This window comes from Pyrus communis, chromosome 1 (genome assembly GCF_041283825.1).
Source record: "Pyrus communis isolate YQ-2024b chromosome 1, ASM4128382v1, whole genome shotgun sequence".
Classification (NCBI taxonomy): Eukaryota; Viridiplantae; Streptophyta; class Magnoliopsida; order Rosales; family Rosaceae; genus Pyrus; species Pyrus communis.
Genome location: NC_142565.1, coordinates 6,112,340 through 6,130,242, shown reverse-complemented (window position 1 = coordinate 6,130,242; position 17,903 = coordinate 6,112,340). Strand labels below are relative to the sequence as shown.

At 37.9% G+C, this 17,903-nt stretch overlaps 1 protein-coding gene and 1 pseudogene across 3 annotated transcripts; both read right to left on the bottom strand.

Moving 5' to 3' along the window:
• Positions 1-1,469: 1,469 nt before the first annotated feature.
• On the bottom strand, positions 1,470-3,051 carry LOC137720840 (putative E3 ubiquitin-protein ligase RHC2A pseudogene; annotated as a pseudogene). Its single transcript, XR_015962934.1, has one exon. The product of XR_015962934.1 is annotated as a putative E3 ubiquitin-protein ligase RHC2A pseudogene (transcript).
• Positions 3,052-5,071: 2,020 nt separating this feature from the next.
• On the bottom strand, positions 5,072-8,026 carry LOC137721474 (glycerol-3-phosphate acyltransferase 5). Of its 2 annotated transcripts, XM_088694721.1 has the most exons (3): positions 7,213-8,026; positions 6,131-7,021; positions 5,072-5,371 (listed from the first exon to the last, which is right to left on the bottom strand). In XM_088694721.1, the coding sequence occupies exons 1-3, from the start codon at positions 7,783-7,785 to the stop codon at positions 5,369-5,371; spliced, it is 1,467 nt and encodes a 488-aa protein (XP_088550847.1). In that variant the 5' UTR covers positions 7,786-8,026; the 3' UTR covers positions 5,072-5,368. The 2 variants fall into 2 exon arrangements, with proteins under 2 accessions (XP_088550847.1, XP_068316669.1); XM_068460568.2 differs by lacking the exon at positions 5,072-5,371 and having other exon boundaries at positions 5,956-7,021; positions 7,213-7,925.
• Between the last annotated feature and the right edge of the window lie 9,877 nt (positions 8,027-17,903).

Below are 17,903 nucleotides of genomic sequence, written 5' to 3'. Positions count from 1 at the left end.
CTTTGCTTCTTCGCAACTCTAGACGATCATTTTGTGTATTGGTTTCGTAGTCAACTATGTTAGCAAGGTACTTGTCTAAATAGGGTTTGGCAACCTTCACATACGAACACTGTCTGAACCGTTTATTGATATTAATAATTCAGATGTGTTCTTATGTCATATCCATTTGAATGTTGAAATTTCCCATCAAGAACTAGAAACTAGAGTGCACTGCATGAGAGATTCTTTTTCAAAACCAATATATAATCTCATTGGCATCGTCACTCCGTTAAATGTTATCGTGTGTTCAAAACTTACTTTAACTATTCAACAAATATTTGTCATGAAACGTCATCGGTTACATGGCACTGCAATCATTCATGACATAACTTGAAGTGAGTTTACGCGATTGAGAGAGAGAGAGAGAGAGAGAGAGAGAGAGAGAGAGAGAGAGAGAGGGGAGGATGCATCTGTCGACATTTCCCCAACCCAAAAGAGAGGGGTTGCAGAAAAGGCTGTAAACCCAGCTAGCCTAAACAGTAGAAAGATACCTTGTATTTCTAACTTGGATACTGAAAGCCTTGTCTTTTTTCCTCTGTCACTGTCCATTTGGAATTTATTGGCATCTGGCAAACGTACACTCAATTTTCGTGACTCATATGGAATACACACCAAATGGCAAATACAAGAAGAAAAAACAACAGTCCGATGTGAACTCGACAAAAGCATTATTTCGGAATGATTCGTTATTGTGATTCCAAGCAATTAGTTTCCTCTAAGCAATGCAAGAACTATAGTGTGACATACATTTAGGGTACAAACTAATTCCGAGTCCAAATAATTCTGAAAATATTTCGTCCAATTGGAATCGGAAATCGATAATTTTAAAATTAAAGAAAATACAAAAATACAAAAATACAAGAAAACAATTTGGATAGGAATTGAAATGCAATTAATATTTTGAATCCGATCTGAAATTTCAAAACTTGCATCAATTCTGATACACACTTAATTATTGACTTGTTGACTTTGTACTTAAATATGTAACTATCTTTTTCAATTACAACTCTCTTAAATATATTACTCCCACAAAAGAATTGAGAACTATAAAATTTTATGGTTGCAGAGAGAGCCATGGGATGACATTTTTTTTTTCTCTTGGTACAACTCCCATAATTTTGAAATGAAATAATCCAATTTCAAAAATACCAAATTCGACACGAGTATATGGAATTCAAAATTTCGATTCTGAAATTGAAATTGATATGCATTTACAAACTTTTTGAATTAGAAAAAGGGTGAATTATTGAACCGACAAGTCAGTACATTTAAATGATATATATATATATATATATATATATATTTTTTTTTTAATAAACAATATTACACAGATAACTCCCGTGGCCCCGACTAGGCGACGACCACCTACACTAAAGGGGACTACTGCCTCTATTAGGTGACGAAAAACTACACTAAAGGGAGTCGGGAAGTTTGACATTACAATATGCTAACAATAATAATGCTAAATTTACATTTCACGAGAATTGAACTTAAAATCGCTCATTTACGCATATTATCGTATAAGCATAATTCCCCGGACAAAAAAAGCATATGGCCTACATTTTCCACGTGTCACCATCTCACAATCCCGCTATTCACCTCCGTAGACCAAGTCCTCCGCCCTCTCGGCGTCGACGTCTCCGTCGGTTCCAATTCCATAAACCTCACTCTTCTACGACCCGTCGATGGTGGCGGCGTCGGCGTCCCCACCCTCATCTCCGAACCCGAACTCGAACTCACCGACGACGACACACCCCCGCTGAAACAGCCAAACAGATTCATGAAAAATCTCCTCAACCCACCGCTCTGTCTCCCTCTTCGTCCATTTCTTGACCACGAAATCCTCCTCGCAGCTCCGCCGCCGCTAAACCCGCCGTCCATCTCCGTATACACTACCGGCAGCTCTCTCTCAGCGCCTCTTCTCCCCCCGCTAAATCTTCCCACCGCGAATCCGCCGCCTGGCAGCCTCCAGATTGTCAGACCCGCGTTTTCGTCCTCCTCCTGACCTCGACCCTGACCCGTATCGGGCGTCGAATCGGCCGGTAGCTCGTGCCTGCATACCGGACATGAATTCCGGAGCGCAAGCCACGGCTGTATACAATCGGAGTGGTATATATGCTTGCAGGGCATTTCCTGAGCTTCGGTGTTAACTTCGAACGGTTCTTTACAAACGGCGCAGTGATGCTCCGCCGTTATGTGAGCCTCATCGAGCTTGATCGTCGGCATTGACTCAATCGCCGACTTCGAGGCCGGTCTCTGCTCGCATCGCCCCATTCCATTGATTTCGAACTGCGATAGCTGTTCGAGTAGGCGGTCGAACCCAGACCCGAGTAGAAACTCGGACATGCTTGTAGGCAAGGATCGAAGCCCCGAGCCGCTACCGTCGTCGTAAAAGAGCTCATATCCGCGGCCTTCCTCGGTGGTGACGGCTCCTTCGGCCGTTGTTCCGCGGAGGACGATTACCGGATTGAACGGCGAGCGGTCGCCGTTGTTTCGTCTAACTCTTCGGGGGGCGGACGGAACAGAAGCGGTATGATCCGGACGGGAAACCGAGCGGTTGTTGGCTCCAATCATGTACATCGCGGCAGCTGAAAACCTCCTGCCGCGGCGCGAGTCCACGTTTCCGGAGGAGGTCGGGTTGTCGATCTCCTCAACAAAGCCACTCTCGCAGTCCGAGCACACCACTGAGGAGGATAGGTCGGAGGCGGTGGAGATGTCGGCGTCGTTGAAAACCCTAACGAAGCGCCTACAACTGTAGCACCAGTAAGACGGAGTCGCCGCGGACATGCAGAGAATCAATCAACGCTCCCTCAATCGGAAAACAAAACTCCGCCGTTGAAAGTCGGAATCGGAACGAAATTCGATCCGAGAAAATGCGAATCTTCCCAATCGTAAATTATTGTTTGGGAGACGGGAAAATGGACAAAAACCCCGAGAGAAAATTTTGTAAAGGTTTCTTTTTTTGGGGAAGGTCAAATTTGATATTTTGCGTGTTGAGAAAACGAAGACAGAAAGATTTATGGAGGTAGTAACGGCAAAACCGCGTGGTGAGAACTCTCGCAAGTTTCTGACACGTAACGACGTTTAGTCAGCGTTAGATATCAGTCGGTCGAATTTTGGAGGAGACGGCGCATTTCGAGGATGAAACGGAACGGAGTTTCAGAAGCCGCGGGAATAGAGGCCTGCGCCGAGCCGGCACGAAATCTATAGGCTTGAAAGCTTCACATTGTTCTAAACAGTAAACTGGCTGACGTGGCGAGACTTTTCTCAACTGAGATTTTTTTTTAAATTTATTTTTCTATTGTTATTCTATTTATGGGGAAAAGGAGTTTTTTCAGTTTTTTTTTTTAGGTTGAAAAGTGTAATTTCAGTTGGAGGAGTACACAGAATAGAGTTAGGTAAATTGAAACGTGTTAAATATCTCTTGTAAGATCCATTTGTTATTCATTTTGTAATTTCTCTTATAAGATCATTTACACGCATTTGAATTTGGGTTTGAGAGTGTACTTGTGGCAGATACTATCCATTTAAATAGTAAATTGTGAATAGTTACTGTCATAACAATTATTATTCACCAAATTATTTTAACAGTTGAGGTTAATTTAGAATATGTTGATATGATTATGCTACTCTGCATCCATTGTTAATGGTATTTACCATGGATCTAGACTTGGGGCTAAAATCAATGTGGCTGATGGTAAGGCCCCTATTAACTACGGTGTGTGAAATGTGATATTTATTTTTTCGTCCTAACTAGGGATGCAACTTGGGTTGGGCCAATCCGAAACTACCCATGTCCAATTCGACTTTAAATCCAAATAATTGGGTTTTTTGGAGTTATTATAACATGCCCGAACCCAACCCAATTTCAACTCGTTCATTAATTGGGTTGAGTTGGGTTCATTATTTACCCGTCCATCCCCAACCCAACCAAACCCGACTAACCAAACCCAATCTAACCAGATTGTAACCCATATCAATTAATGATCATACTACACCCAAGTGAGCCAAGTCAAAAAACCAATGCACTTTATAATATTCTTTTTAATAAATTACCCTTTATAATTATTTAAGTTTTTAGGAAATAAGAGGCTTTGATTAGTTAGCCCATATTTGTAGTCTCTAAATCCTAAAGCTTTATAGTAGATGGATTTATTAAATTAAAGTTAGCTAGCCTTGATGCTACTTGGCTTAATTTTTTTAGGAATTCTTGGAAACTAAGTTATTACAAGATTAAACTTGAAAAAGTTGGGCAACCCGAACCCAACCCAAGTAAACCCTAACCCAACTAAACCCAAGGCCAAATGAACCCGAATGAAACCCAACCGGAACGCGAGCCCGAATTGTAAAAGTTGGGTTATGATTGAATTGATCTTCCAACTCGTCCAACTCACCCGAATTGCACCCCTAGTCTTAACTATTAAAAAAAGTTGGTTGAATACTTTTATTTAAAAATTAAAATTTTTAATTTCTTTTTGTTATTTTCCTTAAACATTGGGTTGCTTGCCGCACGTGAAATCTTTTCAAAATACGCCAAAAATGGTTTACTTTATTTTTTTTCCGCATTGGTATATTTTTTTTTCCGTATTGGTATATTATTTTTATGTGAAAATTGTTGTATGTTGTTTGACTTTTTGGCATGCCCCATTAAAATACACCAAAATGGTTACTAACTATTAATATAGCACAACGTTTTTATTTATTTATTTATAGAATAGCACAATGTTTTGGTAGTGTATGTTGCTGACTTTTATTTTATTTTGTGGAGAAAAAACCAAAATAAAACATATAATAAAACACGTACAAAGAATAGAAACGTATATTTCAGTTAAAACATAAAAACATATACAAAAATTATTACGTATTTTTTACTTAATACTACGATTTGATAATATTTCTCTTTATTTTAAGTGAAATATCCTAAGGTTCGATTCTCGTCAAATGCAATTTTGAATCATATTATTGTTAGGCCAATGCGAGGCTAAGCTCACTATTTTGGTAAGAATAAAATCACATTATTACTAACTTATTATAAAACTAAGCCCGCTCCTCTTATTTTAATATTGATAATATCGTTTGTTTTAAAAATTTGTCTATATTTTTATACTTTCTGATCTATTGCTAATATGCAATCCAACTGGAGCGAGCTCCGAGTGAATGGCGGCTCGGCCTAAGATGCAACGTGGTTACGGCTAAGGAGCTGAGTCATCATTTGAACTGGTTCGTTGTCCAACACGTCATCATCATTTCGTCACATCGCATGCCTCTTTGTCTTCTTTCCATTAAACGCTGCGTTTGCTTCCATTCATTATTCATTTTGTATTCTTTGTCACTAGAAAACAAATATTTCAACAAAAAAATTACTTTAATTTTTTACGACAAATAAATAAATAAAATATCGTTTTGTATGTTAGTCAATAATATTTGTTTTGACAATGTCAATTTTGATAAGGTCAGATGCTCTTTTGTTTGTTCAAATCTTTAATATTTTCAATTAAAAAAGAATGATGACAAAAAATACGAAAAATATTTTAGGTGCGGACTAAGCCTAAAAAATCAAATACCAGCTACCAATATTACGGCCCAAGGTCTGGCCCACTCTATAAATCCTCCAAAATAAGTCATCATCATTTGATCATCAATCACAAATCAAAACAATAGTAAAACAAAGAAACCCAAATTAAGAATATAGTTAATTTAACCCTAGAGACTGTCTTTTTATATCATATTTGCAGACTATGTAATGTGATGGTTGATGGTTAGATTATTCTTTAAAATCATTGAAAATGAAATCCAACCATCAACGACTGCATCGTTTGGTTACAAAATATGATATAGAAAAATGATCTTTCTAGCATTTTCGTTTTGATTAATTAGCAATTCAAAGTCCCAAAATCAGTTGCAATCAAAATCATGGGCATTTACAATCATATACTTTATTCAACAGTTCAAGAAATAATAATTAATTAACCAAATACAAATTAATTCACCCCAACTAAACTAATATTATTTCATACGTCCACACACGGTAGTCCACAAAACAAAGAAGTTCATCTTATTCTTTCATCGTCTTAGGGTTAAAGATACTCACCATTTTCCTAAACTGATCGCCAAACGAAGTATACGAAACGGTCCCATCGTTCCCAGCAAGCACTTTGTACTTGTCCTTCCTTGTGAAGTTGGTGCACTCAAACCCCAACGTGGAGGCCAAGATCCTCTGCACGTAATTCGCAACATCATGAGGGCTTTTCCCAGATGAACACGTGGCTTCCACAGGCAACTGGTTCAAGAATGTAACTTCGTAAACTGGCCTAGGGTTCATGAAGAAGAATATGGGATCCAAAGCTTTCCAGCCCCTTGCTGTCGTTGCATGGAAAAACCCTACCCTGTAGTTCATGGCCACCGGGACGATTCGGTTTGTAAGCTCAGCAAAGAGTGCACTAAACCTCAAAAGAAAAGGTTCACGGCACGTCGTTCCTTCGGGGCAAACCACCAAGTCCCCTTTGGTTAGTTCAAGCTTGATTCTCTCAGCATCGACGTGCCGAACACGAGTTAATCGAACGGTGGGGATTGGGGATAGGAGCTCTGATAGTCGAGAGATAGAGTATGTGACTGCTGGAATCCTACGTTTGAGTACGGTGGAGAGTATAACGGGGTCCATTAGGGTTCGGTGAGTGCAGACGAATAGCACGCCCGAGTTTCCACCGGAGAAGGGCGGTGGTGGTTTGCCTTTCACAGTGACTTTACCACCAAATAGTTGAGACGTGTAGGGTATAGCCCTCATTGGCAATATCAATCCCATGAATAGGCGAATGAAGGCAAGTGAGATGCCTAGGGGCATCCATAGGAGGATTAAGAGGGCGGTTGAGGGCGTAGGGCGCTTGACTAGTCGGCCGTCGTGGAAGATCACCGGGAGTGGTCGGAGGACTTGCTGTTCATCATGCTTTTTGTTGGTGATCATAAATGGTGGGTGGATTTGTTCCTGCAGTGACAAGCCAAGCATGCATAATTTACTTCATTAGTACCACACCAAGATAATTTACTAAATTAGTAAGTATGCATCGTTATGGTATGTGTTGATAATGAATAGAACAAATGGTTCAGATCCAATATGTATATATTATGTATCACGTCATTAGTTAATAATACTATTCATTTCAAATATGCACGCACCTTGCATAAGGATACAAATGAAGAACCGGATGATGAAGGCCTTCCCAACCCTAATGTCGGTTGTTCCTCATCCACAAACAGCTTGGCCACTCGACTGTATATGTCAACTTCACCTTTAACAAAGCCGGTGGCAAACCCAAATCGGTTTACAAGAAGCTCACTGCCAATAACTTCATCAGCTCTCAAATGCTCCTTCACAAACCTCTCCACCATAATCCTTGGCATCTTAGTCACCACAACCCTCTTATCATATGAGCTAAACACTTTCCAAGCCTCCATATCCAAATCATCCACGTAAAACTTTGGCAACACTGCACGAGACACGGACTCAATCTCTGATTTCGGAACACCAAAAACAGCAACAAAAGTCATCAGTTTAAGCCCGGCTTCCTCCATACCTATCATCTCCAGAAACCGGATCACCGGCCACATCATTAACAACACGGCAAACCGTATCAAACCTGACGCCTCAAATGCTACCAACATGAAGTAAGAGAAGGGGTCAGGATCCCTTAGAAGTGTTCCTTCGAGCTCCGAAACAATAGACTCCATTGAGCTAGTATGGGTTTGCATTTGTTTTCTACGGATTCTTGTTTTTCTCGGTTTGGGATTAATTAAGACAAGGATTATGTGGTTATAAGTACTATATTTGGCTTAGGATAATGATTATTTGACGACTGGTTAGAAGAATGAAGGAATGGATCGGTTTATCAGTTTACAACAACCCTAATTACTTTATAAAATTTTCTAAGATCAAACTTTCTCCCTCTAATTCGACCCTCAGCTTTTGGGTTTTTGAGGTGGATGTAACTGCAAAGGAAAAAGTATCATACGCCACATAAATCCACAGAAAATATGGATTACTTAACCCCAGCAACTTTGGTGACGTGGACGTTTAATTTGCGATACAAAAGTCCATCTGTACACACCTAATAGCAGGTCTGACTTGGTGCCTTTAGGTCACTGACTTCAACATGTTACAACGTTACTAGTGAACATGTTATTCAATCAATCTTCGTATATAAGGCTTGCAGAAAGTTTCTGTAACAGTGGCCACCCCACGTTCATGTTGCACGGGGTGCATACGAGTCCATGCCAATAGCTGGTTGATGAGGAAATTTTTGGCAGATATCGGTTTCGATTATTTCGATCTTTTGGTTTTTCCACGTTTTAGATTTTGATGTATATAGTTTTATATGGCTTTTCCTTGTTCTTAACAGATTTTTCCCATTAAGAATATGATCACATTGTACTAATTTCCTTTTTGCATTCTCTTATTTACAAACTGGCACTCATGATTGATGTGTTTTCTTTGCTGTCAAAATTGGAGATTTCGTAATACAGATTACTTGGACATACTACAAAGATCCCCCAGCTGTAGGTTTATAATATATAATCATCTTATAAAACGGAAGAGGATACTAACAAAACGTCATATGTACGTATTTCACAAAAGTAAAGATTCTCATTCGTACCCAATACAAAATTACAAAAAAACAACAAATTAATTGAATATCTCATGTACTTTTGTTTTGACAATATTTAACTTTCATTGCCTGCTTGTGTCACCAACCCAAAATTTTTCTTCTATGCTCTAGTTTAAACGGGTTTATGGATGAACTTGCAAATTAAGGAAAGATAACTTAGGTTAAAAGTCAAGTAAAAACAAGAGGATTCATATCCTTGGAAATTGTTTTGCAAAGGTAACAAATCTTCAATATCAAGTTTTTGTGTTGATTAATGTGTCAATAACTCAAATAGGATAGTAATAAATCAGGAAAATATATCAAATTCGCGTAGGTCATACCTAACAAATGTCCTAATAGAATTCAAAGGAGGAGGATACACAGAACTCAAATCACTTGTTATATTGATCCTCAAATCAAGCTAGCCACTTGCATATAGGTAAAGCAATTAGCAAAGCTTGCAAGAAGAATCAATTCAAAGTAGGTTAGAAATTAACCAGGCCAGCCATCTGCCGTCTCCGGCTTTCGTGCGATCAAGTATGCTGTTAATTTGCTTTATCAGATTGACACGGAAAATTTCTGCTCCAAGTTTGGTAAGGTTGGTTTGAATAGATGATGAAAACCAACATTTCAGTTTCATCATTATATATATACACACACAGTCTTTAACCGAAGGGATCTCCATTTTTTTAGAAAATAAGAATTAGTTGTGGGCCCAAACGACACAGAACTTCAACAATCTAAACTATCTAGTTTTCAAGTTGCACCTCATAAATTATCCTTGCAAAATATTAGCCAAATCGTAAATATTGAGGCATCTAATTGAGCTCAATGAAATTGATGAACGCTATTGTCTAAGAAACATTAAAATTTCATTGGGACTATTGAATAATCAAATGTTTCGGATTGAAATTTTCATTGTGACAATTGAATGGGCAAATGGATTTGGATTGTATTAAATTTTTGCAAGGATGACCTATGAATCGAAATTTATAACATATACGGTTCAAATTGTTGAAGTTCGATGTGAAGCGAGTCCCATATTAATCTCCTTTTTTTTTTTTTGAGTAAATTCTAGTAATGGTCCCTCAACTTTAATCAAATTGGAGCAATGATCTCTCAATTAAAAGTCCATTACTATTGGTCCCTCAACTCATTAAAATGTGTAGCTATGATCATTTTCGTCAACTTCGTCAAAATTTTATCAAAATAAGTTATGTTAGAAGGATCATTGCTACAATTAGGGTTCCTTAACTTATCAAAACATGTAGCTATGGTCATTTTCGTCAACTTTGTTAGAATTTTGTCAAAATGAGTTATTTTGGAAGAACCATTGCGACAATTGGGTTAAATTTGAGGGACTATTTCTCTAGTTGGATTAAAGTTGAGGGACCAATGGTAATGAATTTTTAGTTGAGGGACCATAGCTGCACGTTTTGATGAGTTGAGAGATCAATGGTAATAGATTTTTGGTTGATAGATCATTGCTTCAATTAAGTTAAAATTAATGGACCATTTCTACAATTTATTCTTTTTTTTTTTTTTTTCCTTCCAAAATGGAGATCCCTCTCCATAAAAGGTCTGTACATATATATATATATACAGGCAGAGCATACTACAAAATCACTAATCTCGAACCCAATTTCAATTTGGCTTTCTTACTTTTGATTTCTCACCAGCTAGTCACATGCTCCGGCTGACTCCGATACACGTGCCGACGTACATTTTCCGGCCTGTAGGTGCGTTTCGATTAGCGTGAAGAAGTGGTAGCATATAATTAAGTTCAATTTCCCACCCAAAATAGGCCCAACATTGACAGTTCAGGCCTTCAAGAGGAAAACCTTCATCCCAACCCACCAAAACGTTGAATGGGCTTAGATTTTTGGGGTTGTGCAGGAGCATACAAGTTGATATGATGACCTAAACGAAACTGACATCCAATAGAACGGAATTGGATTCCATCCGGATTGAAATGATGAGGATCATAGGAATTCTTACATCTTTAACATTTATCGTGCAGTTAAAAATTATTTAAATTATTTATTTAAAATTAAACATAAATAATACCTGACGAAAACTGAGCGAACAAACTATAATGAATGACTAAGATGTGAGGATCCTTAGTAACAAAATGAATCCGGAAATAATCCTCTTCAAAAAGAATCACTATTCACAAGTGTTAAATGTAGTTATGGTGGTGGACAAACTTCTCCATGAAACAGCGTCATTGGTAGCATGTATAGTTTCGGTTACAGTGAAGGGTAACCTACTTGATCTAATCCTTACTTCTTTTTGTTAGTAGCAAATCTAACAGATTCTTTTCGAATTCTTTTCGTAAATCGTGTCCACAAGTGAATGGATATTTTTGTTTTTCCAAAAAAATCAAAAATCAAAAGTCTTTGGCATTTGTTCACTGCCGACTGTGAACTAACTAGGTCATTACTTTTCCTTTCAATGTTTCACCGACCTTTCAAATCAACAAAGATCACTTTCACATCAACAGATCTTCTACCTTGGTTGAAATCTTGCTTGAGTCCTGTGCGCAAGGTTGAAAATCTAGCTAAATGATTAACGACAACAGTTTAAACTACTAGGGTTATACGAGGAATGAGATGTGGTAGAATGGAGAGTATAAGTAGTTTAGAGACATACTCATAGTTCGAAGCTCTCATTTATAATTAAAAGTATTTACTGGAGACAAGATGAGAGATGCAAGAGCACATAATATAACTATATACTATATATGTACATTGACTGTAAGGTAAGCAATGAAAATATCATTACAGTATGCAGTTGCCCTAATAAGGATAAAGCAACATAAGATACTTATGGCAGACATATGGCTAGTCATGAATTCCGCTTTGCCAATTTTCGAGGTTATGCCTCACCCTTTCATGTATACATATATAAATCCATTCCTTTGATTTCTTTATTAAAATATCTGTATATCTGCATATGAGTTTGGAATATAAAAGATAAGATAAATAATTAAGGGTTAAACTTTGTTTACTACTTTAAAGTTTATTGGTTTTCAACATTTGGTACATGAACTTTTTTCCGTCCCAGTCTGGTACCTAAAGTCATAATTCTAGGAGACTTTCATACATCCGTTAAGTATTCCGTTATAAACTCTGTTAACTGATGACGTGGCGCCCATGTGGACAATGACTGGACGTCATGTGTATATTAAAATTTAAAAAAAAAAATTTTGACCCAAACACCCACCCGTCTCCTACCTCACACCCCCAACCCCTTTCTATCCCTTTTCTCATCTGTAACCCGTACTCAACCTCCTTTCTTTACTTTGCAACCCGCAGCAATCCAACCATGGCAGCCAAGCAGCATCAACACCAACAAAGGAGAAGTTTCTCCTTTCACTGTTCTCAACCCGCAGCCATGGCCGCTGAAATCAAGGCGAAGAAGAATAATCGTAGAAACACACAGAATCCATCGTCAAACCCTATCGCTCATTTCCTCTGCAATTCCATTCGTTGTCTCTTTATCTCTCTCTCCATTTCTCATTCTAAAACCCTAGATTAACCCCTAATCTGACATGAAATCCAAACCCCAAAATCTCATTAGGGTTTCAGCCTCGACCTCACAGGACACACACGTCATTTGATGAATTGTTCGCCTCCCTTCCTCAAACCCTAGCCTCAATTTTCTTTCCTCTTTCTCCTTTCGATTGTGCGTATTTGACTTACCCGGAGAGAGATAGAGTGAAAGAGGGACCGATCGATAGACTATGGAGGGCTCTGTGGCAGAGGATCTCAGAGCCCCGGAGTCATGGGAGGTCGCCAGTTTGGACGATGCCATGAACCGCCTTATGCTTTCCTCCAACAAGGATTCCAAGCCCCTGTAAAACCAGCAAAACGCACATTGATCCCGCACGCATCACCATTGCCTAGCCTCTTGCATCGTTTGATTTTATTGTTAGAAAATTAGGGTTTGTTGGCTTTGCTATGGAAGGAGACGCGAAGACAAAGAGGATGATCGCTGATGGATAGAGCCGACGATGAAGATGAGGGACGGGAGGGTGGGTGCGGGTTGCAAAGGAGAGAAGGAAGGGTCGGTGCAGTTGCAGAGGAGAGAAGGGAGAAAGGGGTTGGGGACGGGGTGTGAGGTAGGAGACGGGAGTGTTTGGGTCAAATTCTTTTTAATTTTTTTTAAAAATTTAATTAATTAATTTATTTTATAAATAATTTATTTTTAATTTCCACGTGGATGACACGTGCCCGCCCAGTCATTGTCCACATAGGCGCCGCATTACAGTTAACGGGAAACTGAACAGTTTGACTAACAGATGTATGAGACTATCTCAAAATTTACACTTTAGGTATGACTCTGGGATGAAAAAAACTTGATGTACTAAATGTTGAAAATCACGAAACATGAGAGTAGTAAACAGTCTTTTGCCCAATAATTAAACTGTTCTTCTCTTTTCCTTTCTGCTTAAACAAATGCCTTATTTTAGATTTTCTAAATTAAACGTTTGTTACTTTTCAACTTTTGATTAAAGTGCTTTTACTTTTAATTAAACTTTATATTCTAGGTATATTCTTAATTTAAGTATTATAAATTCTTTTAAATCCATTTCTATGTAAAAAAAAAAGGCACTCAATAATATTCATTAATTTATTGCTAGTTTTATGGAATCTCATCACTTCCTCAATTTAAGGATTCAATTATATCTACTGGGGTTCAAGATTAATTGGATGAAATATAGTTTTTCCAATTTCCAACTCAACATTTTATATAGATTATAAAAAAACAAGAGTCGTTTATAATTAAAATTGAGATGTAGTTTTTTGGGTTACACAATTTACACATAACGTACCATAAGTTTTGTATGTACCAAAATAAGGATGATACATCGTACTATTAACTCGGTACGTACTAAATAAAGAATTGCATAAAGTGTCACATCCCGGCCCGGGACGGATCACTTCCCGAGCCCGCTCCACCACCGTAGCACGATATTGTCAGCTTTGGGCTTACCATTCCCTCACGGTTTTGTTTTTGGGAACTCACGAGCAACTTCCCAATGGGTCACCCATCATGGGATTGCTCTAGCCTCATTCTCGCTTAACTTCGGAGTTCCGATGGAACCCGAAGCCAGTGAGCTCCCAAAAGGCCTCGTGCTAGGTAGGGATGGGAATATACATTTAAGGATCACTCCCCTGGGCGATGTGGGATGTCACAATCCACCCCTCTTAGGGGCCCAACGTCCTCGTCGGCACACCACGACCAGGGTTAGGCTCTGATACCAAATTGTCACATCCCCGCCTGGGGCGGATCACTTCCCGAGCCCGCTCCACCACCGTAGCACGATATTGTCCGCTTTGGGCTTACCATTCCCTCACAGTTTTGTTTTTGGGAACTCACGAGCAACTTCCCAGTGGGTCACCCATCATGGGATTGCTCTAGCCTCTTTCTCGCTTAACTTCGGAGTTTCGATGGAACCCGAAGCCAGTGAGCTCCCAAAAGGCCTCGTGCTAGGTAGGGATGAGAATATACATTTAAGGATCACTCTCCTAGGCGATGTGAGATGTCACATAAAGTACCAAAAATAATATTTTATAACATACCAAAATACTAATACGTACTCAGATTAAATTTATATAACGTACCAAATGATTGGTACGTTATATTTAATATATTTGTTTGGTACGTTATATTTAATATATTTGTTTGGTACGTTATGTTTAATATATGTGCATGTTATATTTCATAATTGTATGTTAATAGGATGTTTATTTGAATAAGAAAAATTCATTTTGAACGAATTATGATAAGATAAGATATGATGTTTGTGGTGATTTTAGAATATTTGTGATATTATTTTCTGAACTAGTTGGTTAATTAAATACAATAAAAATCATAAATTTTAATTAAAAATTAGTAAAAAAATGTTTGATAAAAAGTTTAAAAGTTATAGATGTTCGATTAAAAAATTCAAATTTGAAGCATCTATATCAAAATGCCCCATAAAGGAAACATGCTACACAATGTTTATTTTTTATTTTTTATATAAACACCTACTTTAATTTTCTTCTCTTACACACACACACACACACACACACACAGATATATATATATAATTTTTTTTTTTCTGGGTTGTCATGTTTAAAGTATAATTAGGGTTTTAACCCATGAACTGCAGACAGAATAATAGTTTATTTGATAAGAAGGTACGTGGAGCGGTGGAGGTGGAGCAGCACATATTAATGATTCACGTAGAAGGAAGCACAGACAAGTCACGTGACCCTCCCAAACACAGAATATTATATGATACGTTGAATGAAGTAAAGTGACTCACACGTCTGCAAAATCATCGTCGTCCACTGCTATTTGCATAAATATTAATATGTAAATGTAAACAAACTCTTTGCTGACATGACCACTTAACTAACATTATCACCTTCTGTATTTTTTTTCTTTTTGATCGGTGCTTTTTCTGGATTTTAAAAGAAGAGAAAATAAAAAGGCATCTTTGGTTGGCCATATGGTTTGGGTTTTTGGGGTCTTGGTGGTACTGGTAAGTGGCTGCTAGGGTTCTAAGTTGCATTCAGAGCATAAAATTATATTCTCTGGGTTTTTGTGGGTCGCAGTATTAGTGAAAGTTTAAAATAACATCATTCCATTTTATATTTTGTTGATGCAAAAATTTAGTTGTGTTTTTATATTCGATTGGTCGAGTCGAATTGAGATTCTTTCATTCTAACTAGGAAAAAAAAATTAAGGGTAATGTTAAGGAGATGGATCAATTTAAATCATATTTTGTAAATCATATGACGTGGTCGTTGATGATAAGATTCTTACTTAAGTGTTGATTAGTGTACCTGCTTCTTATTAATGACACATGTCATCGCACGATTTGCAAATATTGTATGAAATTTGATCTACCTTATATTAATCAGGAAAAAAAACTAGAAAAATCTTGGAAGACATTGATAATGTGATTATAAAAGTGACACCATTGTTGTATCAAATACCTAGTTGTCCATTTAGCGGTACTTATCTTTTTGATGTTGAAAAAAAAACTAAATTTTTAATCTTTCATCCCACTTGATTATAGAAAGACAATCACTCATAAGTAGTTGGTATAGCGACACTGAGTCTAATTGATTAGAGAAAGTACGAGGTTAACACAGACAAATGTGACAATTGTAATGAGAAAAAAAGGGTTACTAGCGTGTGTATTAAAGAATTCTTGCAGCCCTATATTGATCACCTTATTAATTGTTGCCTAATTAATCTCTCCCACTATTATGAATGTGCCAAACCTGTCCTTCAATGAGTAATTGACCAGTCCTCCTAATGAATGAGATTTTAGCTGCTCTTACTGCAAATAGACATCACACTTTCAACCAAGCAGTTACGTTTAGTTGGGTTCTCAAAGTCAGTCTAGGATGATTCCTGAGATGTGTTGGGTTCAAACATTTTAAGCTCGGAAACTCAAACGCAATTATAATGTTAGGAACATCACATTTTTGTATCACAAAATATTAAACCGAGATTAGTTTAGCAGACGTATATTTGCACACAAAAGTTATGCAACTAGTTAAAAGTTAGTACAGAACTGTTGAGATGGTTTGGTAAGGTAAAGCCGTAAGCTTAAAGACACCATTCAAATTGACTCGTCATGGCAAGAATTTATTTGCAGGAGCAGATGAATGGAAGTTACTTCTTATAGTTCATCCCTACCTGTAAGCTTGAATTGCAGTACTGTTTTGGGTCCTTCTCTAACCCTCGTAACAATTGTACCATGTAATTTGCTAATTATTTTTAATTTGCTATTTATAGAGACGAATTCGTGACATCACATTTTTACACAATTTTTGAGACACATTTTTGTGGGCATACTTTATAATGTGTTTCAACGATCCGAACTGTTTGTCTTTTAGGTATTTCCTCAAAGATCATGTGCACCAAATTACCTAAATTTGGAACCATATGACCGTTGGATTACTAATTTAGGGTTTCTTTGTAGAACTATACTCATTCATTTCTTCATTACAAATGAATGCCTTAATGGTTTGGATTTGTTTGATTTTTTGTAAGGATGATTTATGAATGATGTTCTATAAAAAAAGATAGTTTAAAATACATTACAGAATGTGTTCCACAAAAAAGTGTGTAAAAATTCTGTAAAAAAAATGATGTCACGAATTTGCCTTCACTATCTATGAGTGCGCACATATAATTCTACTAATTGAGAAAGAAAAAAAAAATTATGACACACCCCGACCGAGATCAGGGCGTGCTGGCCGTCACACGAATGTGACGTAACCATGTGCACGTGCGGAAGCTAATAAAATAGTAATATAAAAAGTGCGAATAATTTAAAACTAGCATGCAAAGTACTAAAACAAGTGCTAGCGTAAGTGAGATACAAATTCAGAGCAAGACTACAGCAGCCCAAAAGAAAAGTTGCGACATAATTACACCCGAAGGTGACCCTACGCTGGTGAGTGTCTGTCAGAAAAGCCGGAAGAACCCTCAGGGAAACCACCGAAACTGCTAAGCAACTAAAACCTGGAGGGGCGCAAAACAAAAGCGTGAGTGGGCAAAAACAAAGCTTTTCTAAAACCATTTAGTAAAATACTTTCTAACCCTTCGCCGTAAAACCTGTATACTTCCCAGAAAATAACATATATACGTATGTATATAGATGTGCCCAAACATGCTCAAGGGTATGCCAATCATGCTCAATATGCCATGTCGAAACCTCATAATGAAATGCAAGTGCTCATGTATAAATCAAATCAATAACATGTAATCTGGCAGCCGGAGTCACCTAACGTGACCTGTACCGCTGCATATAGAGCTCAAATCTCAAAATCAATAACTGAACCTGCCCACGAGTCGGAACCACCTAAAGTGGTCTGTACGACAGGCCTGGGTGTAATATATATATATACGCTCTAGTGCTACGATCACGTGAAGGCTGTGCGAATAATCGCGGGTCATCTACGAGTCGGAACCACCTAATGTGGTCTGTACGACAGGACTGTGCACCTAACTTGGATCCAAGCTGAGCGTGTGGTGCGGGAGGTGAACATCACGTGAAGGATTGTGCCCTACTCTGGGCGGGAGCACTAACACCGGGGGTGCAGGTTATGAGCTCTCTAAGCATCTCAAACTACTACTGAATGTAAATATGAACATCACTTACCTGGCATTTACCTGTGCATCCACAGCACCCAATATGCATATGTATAT

Bases quoted from the DNA above. Each gene is read 5' to 3' on its own strand.
- LOC137721474 (XM_068460568.2), bottom strand. From the start codon at position 7,785: ATGCAAACCCATACTAGCTCAATGGAGTCTATTGTTTCGGAGCTCGAA. The intron at 7,022-7,212 runs GTGCGTGCATAT...TTGTCACTGCAG, and splicing joins CATTTGTATCCTTATGCAAG to GAACAAATCCACCCACCATT.